The sequence below is a fragment of the Rhineura floridana genome, chromosome 5 (assembly GCF_030035675.1).
Source record: "Rhineura floridana isolate rRhiFlo1 chromosome 5, rRhiFlo1.hap2, whole genome shotgun sequence".
In the NCBI taxonomy this organism is placed as follows: Eukaryota; Metazoa; Chordata; class Lepidosauria; order Squamata; family Rhineuridae; genus Rhineura; species Rhineura floridana.
In genome coordinates, this window is record NC_084484.1 from 4,547,702 (window position 1) to 4,558,477 (window position 10,776).

Genomic DNA, 10,776 nt, shown 5'->3' on the forward strand with positions numbered 1-10,776 from the left:
ATTCCTGATGGGCCTTGCTGATAATTTCCTCTTTCAAAAAGTAGAAGAAGGAACAAGGGGATCGGCAATCCTGGACCTGATCTTAACTAACAGGGACGAATTGGTCACGGGAATTAAAGCGGTCGGTACCTTGGGGGAAAGTGACCACGTAATGCTGGAATTCGTCATTCTGGGGAAAGCCAAAGAAGAATATAGTCAAACATGGACTTTGGATTTCAGGAAAGCCGATTTTAGCAAGCTCAGGGAAATGATGGGTAGGATCCTGTGGCTAGATAGACTAAAGAAAAAAGGAGCCCAAGAAGCGTGGGAGTTCATGAAGAACGTATTACAAAAAGTGCAATCGCAAACAATTCCAAAGAGGAAGAAAAATGGAAGACATTGGAAAAAGCCAATGTGGCTACATGGAAGACTGGTGGAGGAGGTAAAAGTAAAAAAGAGCATGTATAAAGAATGGAAGGAAAGACGCATCACCAAGGAAGAGTACCGATGAGCGGCTCGGACGTGCAGGAATGGCGTAAGGAAAGCTAAAACCCAGAATGAGCTGAGGCTGGCGAGGGAAGCGAGGAACAACAAAAAGGGGTTTTTCAGATATGTTCGAAGCAAGAGAAAGACCAAGGAAACGGTGGGACTGCTGCTCAATGAAGATGGCAAAATGTTGACAGATAATGAGGAAAAAGCAGAACTGCTCAACACCTATTTTGCCTCCGTTTTCTCCCAAAAAGGGAACAGTGTGCAACCTTGCATCGGTAGCAATCTCAGTAAGGGGTCGGGACTGCAGTTCGAGATTGATAAGGAGATAGTCAGGAAATACCTAGTTAACCTAAATGAGTTCAAATCTCCAGGGCCTGATGAACTACATCCCAGAGTATTGAAGGAACTTGCGGATGTACTCTCGGAACTTCTTGCCATCATCTTTGAGAAATCCTGGAGAACGGGAGAGGTGCCGGAGGATTGGAGACGAGCAAACATTGTCCCGCTCTTTAAAAAGGGTAAAAAAGAAGATCCGGGGAATTACAGGCCGGTCAGTCTTCAATACCGGGAAAGATATTAGAACGGATAGTAAAAGAGTCCATTGGCAACTATCTAGATGACAATGCTGTGATTAGAAGGAGCCAGCATGGGTTTGTCAAGAAAAAATCCTGTCAAACTAATCTCATCTCTTTTTTTGATCGGGTCACTAGCTTAGTAGATGGTGGAAATGCTGTAGATGTCATTTATCTAGATTTCAGCACTGCGTTTGACAAAGTCCCCCACGACCTTTTGATTAGCAAACTGGTCAAATGCGGACTAGATGGAAATACTGTCAGGTGGATTCACAACTGGTTGGAAAACCGTACTCAAAGAGTGGTCGTCGGTGGCTCTGCTTCGGACTGGAAGGAGGTCTCGAGTGGAGTGCCACAGGGTTCTGTCCTGGGGCCAATACTTTTCAACATTTTTATCAATTTATTTTATTTATTTATTTATTAAACTTATATACCGCCTGACTAGCAATAGCTCTCTGGGCGGTGAACATAGGAAATACAATAAAATCAATGACTTAGATGATGGGGTGGAGGGAAGCCTTATGAAGTTTGCGGATGATACGAAACTGGGAGGGATAGCTAACACAATGGAAGAAAGGAATAAAATCCAAAGGGACCTGGATAGACTAGGAAATTGGGCTGAAAATAATAAAATGACATTCAATAAAGACAAATGCAGGATTCTGCATTTAGGCCACAAAAACAAAATGCACGGGTACAGGATGGGAAATACCCGGCTTAGCAGTAGTGTGTGTGAGAAGGACCTTGGAATTGTAGTGGATCGTAAGTTGAACATGACCCAGCAGTGTGATGCTGCGGCAAAAAAGGCAAACGCGGTTTTGGGCTGCATAAACAGAGCTATAGTTTCCAGGTCGAGGGAAGTAATAGTCCCACTATATTCTGCATTAGTCAGGCCTCATCTGGAATACTGCATTCAGTTCTGGGCGCCTCATTTTAAGAAAGATATAGACAAGTTGGAGCGGGTTCAGAAGAGGGCGACGAGGATGATAGCCGGTATGGAGAACAAGTCTTATGAGGGAAGGTTGAAGGAACTTGGCATGTTCAGTCTGGTGAAGAGAAGGCTGAGGGGTGACATGATTGCACTCTTTAAGTACCTGAAGGGCTGTCACATAGAGGAGGGTACAGATTTGTTCTCTGCTGCCCCAGAGGGTAGGACTAGGTCTAATGGTTTTAAGTTGCAGGAGCGTAAATTCAGATTGGACATTAGAAGGAACTTCTTGACAGTAAGGGCAGTTCGGCAATGGAACCGACTGCCTAGGGAGGTGGTGGGATCCCCTTCGCTGGATGTCTTCAAGCAGAGGCTGGACAGCTATCTGCGGGAGATGCTCTAGCTGTGGATTTCCTGCTGTGAGCAGGGGGTTGGACTCGATGGCCTACAAGGCCCCTTCCAACTCTATGATTCTATGATTCTATGTATTCACCAGTTTTTCCCCTGGTCTATTCAATAGACACAGGGGGCAAGACCCTAGATTCGTGTGGTACCCCCCTATTCTATCCAAAAATAGGGCCGAAATCCCTTTTTAGGTCTGCATCATATTAAGCTCAAGCAATCCCAAGATTTACAATATCACTACCATAAAACAGCACGTTAAAGAACTTAACAAAATTTCCCTTATTCCCCCAAAATAATATCTATACAAGAGTAGAGCGAGACCTTCATACTCACACTCAATCACTCCACCAAACCCAGGTGTATGTCCTCATGAGAGAACCACAGCCCGTGCTGGTCACTTTCAAGAAGGGCATGCCACATCCTTACTGGGTCCTCAGTGTTTCCATCTAGCCAACAAGGCCTCGTCTTCCTTCTTTCAGATACACCCACTCACACACATACATACACACACATGCACATATACATTCATACATTCAACATTCAACCACATGTAACCACATTCAGGTCCGCATTACACCAAGACAGTTATCCCACAACTTATAATTTTAAATCACCATATTATAGCTGAAAGCCACATCATATAAAGAATGATTAGGGAACACAGTAAAGGAAAAGGAATAATTCTGAGCCAGCCGCTCCCCATCAAACACAGAGGGATGCAGAAAGGCAGCCCACCCCAGAATACCTCTCACCTCGAGAACACACTTAATCACATTTATGGAATAAAATTATACACATCATGCCATTATAATATTCAGTATCAAGCTAAAATTTTATCTCCTTTCTACCCTGATTTTACTATGGAAACTTCCCTTAGCCACAATAATTTCCCCAAAACAGTTTGCTTCCCCCCCCCAAAAAAAAAGTTTCCCCAAAAACAGTTTGCTAAAAGCCTGTAAATATAATTTAGTATCATGTCAATACAACATGGAAAGACTCTTAAAAAAAATAGACTCTTACCTCCAGGCAAATGGGGAGACTCTGGAAGAGCTGGGGAAAAGACAGCAAGGAGTTGAGATTTTGAAGTGGATCTCTTATCCTTTTCTTTGTGCGCTTCCTTGATCCAGTCTCTGCCCTCTGCTTGGTGCGCAGCAATCTCACCACTTCCACCAAATTGTAGGAGAATTCTTTCTCCATTGGGATGTTTTACTGGGGGTCCATGAATAAAAATTGAAGACACAGGCTTGAAGTAAAAAGGTAGGCCTTTATTCTTTACAAGCACATGCCAGCACATGCAGGGTCAGCCTCCAGAAACATCCAGGAGAGACTGCACTGAGGCACTGTGTGCAACCTGCTTTATAGAGTACAGGTACAACATGTGACAATGATTTGACCAATCTTATGAGTCCTTGCCCACATAACATCATTCCAAACCAATCAGAAAGTACTAGCTAACTCCAGTAGTGATTTCCAAAATTCTGTCCATATAAAAAATGTTACCATTATCCTACTGTCTCTTCAAGACAAATGAATTTTGGTACTAGTTGGAGCAGTTACTTCTGTGAATGTTTTCAAGCATACCCAGTACATCCACTGTTGCATTGTTTTCAAATGGGTCAGGCTGACTCAGGCACACCTGGAAATATTTTGGATAAGTTCCCTGAGTTAAGTTCTTATGTCCTCATATTTTCTCAGAAATCCCATTCCCTTGTTTATGAAATACATAGCTCATGAAAGAGGATTTTATTTAAAACCCCTGAGCTACATTGTGAACCCACACAGACTAAGGAAAAGGCTGGATAACTGGTTAACTAGTATCTCCTCAAAAATATAGAGGCAGGTAGGCAGGCCACCCCAGATGTACCCTTTTCTTAACAAAAACACACTTATAAAGTTATAAATTTAATACACTGTTATTTAAATCTTTACTAAAATCTATTTATTAAAACATTTGATTACTTATCCCCTAGATGACATTCAAGAATCAAACACTGGAAATCCCTACTCATTCATCAATCACAGCTTTCTCTTACAGTCTTAAGGCTTCTTAATTCTAAACAATAAAGTCATTAATTTCAGCCTTGTCAAGTATCGGGCGATTTTGGCAAAGAAGCAGAGACCACTGTGACCTGTTGCCATCGCAACAGGGTTTTGCTGTTAGCCTGAATAAACTGCTACGATTCAAGACTCCCTGTTTTCTCTATAAGCATGGATCTCAGGGCCCCACTAGGCCTGAAGTTCAATATTTAACATATACCCTTTTTTAATAGTTTATGATCATACATGTACGGATATATAAAATTCCCCATTACATTGGTTTACATTGCTACTTAGAAATGCAAATGATTTAAGTGGTATATAACAGTCTTAAATAAATAAGTAATAAATGACTTCAGTGCAAGACCAAACATGGCATTTCAGATGGAGGGTGGAATTTAAGATAGTTAAGATTTACAGCAACCATGGTTCAGATGCCTATGCATAAGATTTAAATTGTTAAAAAACAACAAACAATATCATTTGTTGTGGTTACTTATTCATACCTCATAGTAACTATAGCAGTGTTGATAGCCCACTTCAAACAACCACCCCTTTCTTTTCTTTTAGCAAAATATATATGAGCTTTTGACTTGAAGATACCCATTTAAACGTTTATACCAGCAGCAGCAACCTACAACAACACATAGCAAGACACTGGATAAAACACTGGAGGATGCCACAGGGTTGTCCTACACTGATTTCTCTCAACCTCTTGCCCCCTACTCCCTGCTGAATAACGTTTTTGCTTGAAATAAAACCTGAGTTAGAGCATGAATGCCTGTCTTTTGCTTGTGAGCATATCTGAAAGGTGAGCAGGCTCCAATCTCGCAAAGCAGCAGCTTTGAATGATGTACATTTTGCTTCTTAAATGTAATTCTACTAGAAGCCTGCTTTTTCTATATAATAACAATAACAATAGCTCAGAGCCTGAGCCCCCTTGCTGAATCTGTGGCCAGTACAGTAGCATACCTCCTCCCTCTTGGCAGCCTTAGTTCAACTTCGGAATGGTGTAAAAAGAATAACTGAAAGCCTCGCCTACATTTTTCCCAGCAGAAGCGTAATAAGACACAATTTTAGGCACTGATTCTTTTGTATCCCTTGCCGTGTTACGAGGTAACGGAAAACATAGCTGTATCCTTTCCATGCCACAATTTCCTTGTCCCTTCACTCCCATGGAATTGGAAAAGGAATGTGAACTTTTGAACACAACTGCTATAAAAGTGCAAGAGATATTTACCTGCTCCTTACCTTTTCCATGTGAAGAAAGCACCATACCAGTGAGTCCCTTTTCTTTGCATAGTAAACAGCTGCATATACCCACTCAGGGTTGTGCATACATACTTGAACCATCTGTTTGGAGCAAATACAGTGCCTGGCAATCCCTTGGCCAACTAGACATTGTCTCAGAAAGTACATAGTCCCAATGTATAGTAATAGGAACTGGAGGGGTCCTGAGTGTTCAGTGGAAGATTCAACTGATGGAATGTAGATGAAAATCATAAGCAGTGTTGAGTTGTGTTCTGACATGCGTTTTGCCTTAGTGTGCTGCTTCTTCCCGGAGTCCTGACATTTTCTTGTTTTTCAGGATCTTGTAAAGAGTCATTTGATGTATGCTGTAAGAGAAGAAGTGGAGGTTCTCAAAGAGCAGATCAAAGAGCTAATTGAGAAGAACAACCAACTGGAGCAGGAAAACACCCTTCTGAAAACACTGGCCAGTCCAGAGCAGCTGGCCCAGTTCCAAGCACAGTTGCAGACGAGTTCTTCACCTGCATCCTCCCAGCCACAAGGAACAACTCAGCAACCTTCCCAGCCAGCATCACAAGGCTCAGGACCCTCAGCATAGTCTGCAATGTCTTGGGCTTAAGTGTTCTGGACTCACCCAGGCAGGACTTCCAGGAAAGCGTAGCCCACTCCATCCTGCATGCTGCCACCCAGTCATGAAGACTCTTCTGTGCCCCTACGTACATAGTCACAGAATGTATTCTTTTTCAGTATTAAGCTATTCATCAGGAATAGGGGAGCTTCTTTTTAATATTTTTAAGTTGTGGGGGGAAAGTGTCTCATAAATGTTCAGGGAATTAGCACAAATGCACTGGGAACTTGAGTGGCTTGTGCAGGCGGCTGGCTGCTAAGACACATGGATCTGTGTGCCTAAAGCTTTTTTCCTTAAGATCTTCCTTCCATGTAGCACCACAATGAATGTGAGTGCTATCAGCATGGAAATAGGAAGAAATCTGCTGGGATAATGGGATGAAGACCCATTTCTCAACATTCCACCCAAGAAGCCAAAGTAGTGACTGATAAAAAAAGGACCTTAGGGAAACGTGGAAAGAAATAATTTTTGGCTTTCAATGCCTGTATCCTTAAAATGCAGATAATGCACTCATTGTTTTCTGTAGCCAAGGATGGGTGCAAAAAGTGGTATTTCTAGGATGAGAGCAGGTAGGTGGTAAATTGCTGTGACATAGGATCATAAAAATGAAGGTTTATTTGCTTCATGTATATTTGTGTATTTAGTGTAATTACTTTGTAAAATAGGAATTGTAACTACTCATTAAGTTGTACAGAGTGAATTTAAAAGAATGAACTGAACAAGTTTGGATAGGGTTTTTTATTTTATTTTTGATGCTACATGAAAATTTGCACCTACGCAGCTTTTCAGAAATTGGCTGATGCTGTTTATGTATGTTCTGAAAATTGCCTTGAGGCTGAATACGTTGAAATCCAACTCTGTTCGCTGTAAATCAGTTTCCTGCAGGGGGAATCAATTCACAAAAGCAAACTTAAAAACAATTCCTCACTATGTTTTTTGCATACAATCTGTATAGTAGTATGCATATGTTCCTGTGCATGTTCTTGAGAGAGAAAAGGAAAATCGTAAAATGTCAGTATATTTAACTATTGCACTTCTCAACTTCCAATAAAGCATAAAACATTGATTTAGAATCTGTGGTTTAAGCAGAATTGTTACTTCCCACTTCGCAAACTTATTTTTAAATGCTTTACAGTGAGGGTTAATTTTTTCAGCAGTGAAGGTTTTAGATACTTGCCTTGTATAAACCAAGGGCTGCGTGTGATTAAAACCAGAAGGGTGTTGGGGGGGGGCAGGGTGTTGCTCTTGCTCTCCACTTCAGTACTGTTGTATAAAAGGCAGTTCATTACTACAAGGAATTTGTCTTCCGCTCTGTTTCTTAAATCACAGGCTCCTGAGCTGGCTGGTGAATGATCAGCCGTCCTACAGAGCGGGAGCAGCAGAAGCAGCTGTTCCTTAGCAACAACTAGCTGCACTGCCTCATGTGATTAAGGGCATGGTTGTGGACAGCTATCCATAGGAGTGTGGAAAGTGCAGCTACTGCTGAAGCTTCCTGAACAGATCATTCACAAATTGATTGGATTTTAACTAACTGAAGTCATACCGCTTACCGTTTTTGTGTTTGAAGGAATAGTTCTTAGACCAGCCCTGTAAGGTAGTTCAGTATTATTACCCCCATATTTCAGATAGATAACTGACATAAGAACATACTGGATCAGGCCAATGGCCCATTTAGTCCAGCATCCTGTTCTCACAGTGGCCAACCCAGATGCCTGTGGGGAACCCGCAAGCAGGACCTGAGCACCAGCACTCTCTCCTCCAGCAACTGGTATTCAGAACTGGTATTTTCAAAAACAGATGTCTTGTAGAAACAATGAAAAGCACAAAACTTGAAACTGCTAAATTTATTTTAAATTGCAAGAATAAGTAATACAACAATCTTTGATTATCTTTCTCAAATACAAAAGAAAATGTTTTAGCACACAAATTATTTTGAATAATCTTGTGAATTTTAAGTCTCTTAAAAGTTTCAATTTCAGGCACATCAAAATATCACTTTGTGTGCCTTCATTTGCAAATTTTGTCACCAATTCCTTCAGGTCAAGTGCTGATGCTTTGGCATGTTCAATTGATATAGTTGTCAAGCCAACTAGTTTCTTTTGCAACATTGTTGAGCGTATGTGTCTTTTTATAAGTTTGAGCTTTGAGAAACTACGTTCACCACTTGCCACTGACACTGGAAGTGTGAGAGGGATCCTTAGAGCAACAGAAACATTAGGCACATTATCCAGGAGTTTTTGTTGTAGTATGAAGAGAAGTACTCTTTGTGGTGGCATAGACTTTGGAAGTCTTTGAGCTATTGCTATAAGTTCACAGCACAGATCTTCAGCATCAATATCTTTGTTTCAATTGTGCATCAATGATTTTTCCAAATTCTTGCAGGCCTTCAGTAGATTTTTTGTTGATACTGTATATATAATACAGGAAGCCAAATAAGGGAATTATTTATTTATTTATTTATTTTATTAAGCTTATATACCGCCCGACTAGCAACAGCTCTCTGGGCGGTGAACATTAAAAATACAATAAAAATAACACAATACAGTACAGTCTAAAATCAAAATATAATAATTTACAATTAACAGGAATTAAAATGCCTCAGAGAAGAGAAAGGTTTTAACCTGGCGCCGAAAAGATGATAGTGTCGGCGCCAGGCGCACCTCCTCAGGGAGACCATTCCATAGTTCGGGGGCCACCACTGAGAAGGCCCTAGATCTTGTCACCACTCTCCGGGCTTCCCTATGAGTCGGAACCCGGAGGAGGGCCTTCGTAGTAGACCGTAGTGTACGGGCCGGTTCATATCGGGAGAGGTGTTCCGACAGATATCGTGGTCCCGCGCCGTATAAGGCTTTATAGGTAAGTACCAACACTTTGAATCTGGCCCGGAAGCATATTGGAAGCCAGTGCAAACGGGCTAGCACAGGTGTTATATGCTCAGACCGCTTAGTTCTTGTTAGCAGTCTGGCTGCCGCATTTTGCACTAGCTGTAGCTTCCGAATCGTCTTCAAAGGTAGCCCTACGTAAAGCGCATTGCAGTAGTCCAGATGCGAGGTTACCATAGCATGTACCACTGATGAGAGGTCCTCCTTACTCAGATAGGGACGTAGCTGGGCTACCAACCGAAGTTGGTAGAACGCATTCCGGGCCACCGAGGCTACATGAGCCTCAAGTGTGAGGGAAGAGTCTAAGATGACTCCCAGACTACGCACCTGTTCCTTTAGGGGGAGCGTAACCCCATCCAGGACAGGGTATATATCCACCATCCGATCAGAGAAACCATCCACCAGCAGCATCTCAGTCTTGTCAGGATTGAGTCTCAGTTTGTTAGTTCTCATCCAGTCCATTGTCGCAGCCAGGCAACGGTTCAGCACATCGACTGCCTCACCTGAAGAAGATGTAAAGGAGAAGTAGAGCTGTGTGTCATCAGCATACTGATGACAACGCACTCCAAAACTCCTGATGACCACCCCCAGCGGCTTCATATAAATGTTAAAAAGCATGGGAGACAGAACCGAACCCTGCGGGACCCCACATTGGAGAACCCACGGTGTCGAGCAATGTTCCCCAAGCACTATCTTCTGGAGGCGACCCGCTAAGTAGGAGCGGAACCACTGCCAAGCAGTGCCTCCAACTCCCAACTCCGCAAGCCTCTCCAGAAGGATACCATGGTCGATGGTATCAAAAGCCGCTGAGAGGTCAAGGAGAATCAACAGAGTTACACTCCCTCTGTCTCTCTCTTGACATAGGTCATCATACAGGGCGACCAAGGCTGTCTCGGTGCCAAAACCGGGCCTAAAACCCGATTGAAATGGATCTAGAAAATCGGTTTCATCCAATAGCACCTGGAGCTGGTCATTATATTGTTGTAGCTGTTGGAATCTTTCTTCAACAGATTGTATGGCCATGTCTAAGACAGCATAGTAGAAACCTACCATGAATTTCTGCTTTGGATCTTGCGGTCCCTCTTCTGGGGCCTCATACTCAAACTGCCATTTCTTTCTCCTTTTTCTAACCTGTTCTGTCTCAAAGTTTGGTAATATATCTAGCTCCTTTGCAATCTCAGTAGCATCTATCAAAACTTGTTGAAAACATGGGGACATGGTAGAACCATCTGAGGCCTGCTGTAATGAATTTGCTAGGCACTTCCAGGATAAAGTCTTTAGCATCCACCAGGACTTAGACTCCAGTGTTATAGCAGGTGAATCAAGCGAGGTATCCAGAGCACAGCCTTGTCCCAATTTCTTGGATGAGTTTCAGTTGAAGCAGCTTGAGGACATTGACAAGGTGCTTGGACAGGTTCGTGCAACCACTTCTGTGCTGGATCCTTGCCTTTCTTGGCTAATAAAAGCTAGCAGGGATGGAACAGCCGGCTGGCCAGGGAAGTGATTGATGCCTCTCTGCAAGAGGGAGTGGTCCCTGGCTGCCTGAAAGAGGCGGTAATGAGACCACTCCAGACTCTCCCTGGACCCAGAAAATCTTAATAACTA

At 42.6% G+C, this 10,776-nt stretch overlaps 1 protein-coding gene across 3 annotated transcripts in view; it reads left to right on the forward strand.

Moving 5' to 3' along the window:
• Window positions 1-7,362, forward strand: part of LOC133386190 (TSC22 domain family protein 1) — a 117,475-nt gene extending 110,113 nt beyond the window's left edge. For all 3 annotated transcript variants that reach the window (XM_061629864.1, XM_061629867.1, XM_061629868.1), the window contains exon 3: window positions 6,002-7,362. In XM_061629864.1, coding sequence (XP_061485848.1) covers window positions 6,002-6,259 — 258 coding nt within the window. In that variant the 3' untranslated portion in view covers window positions 6,260-7,362. The remainder of the gene's footprint in view (window positions 1-6,001) is intronic.
• Window positions 7,363-10,776: the final 3,414 nt, after the last annotated feature.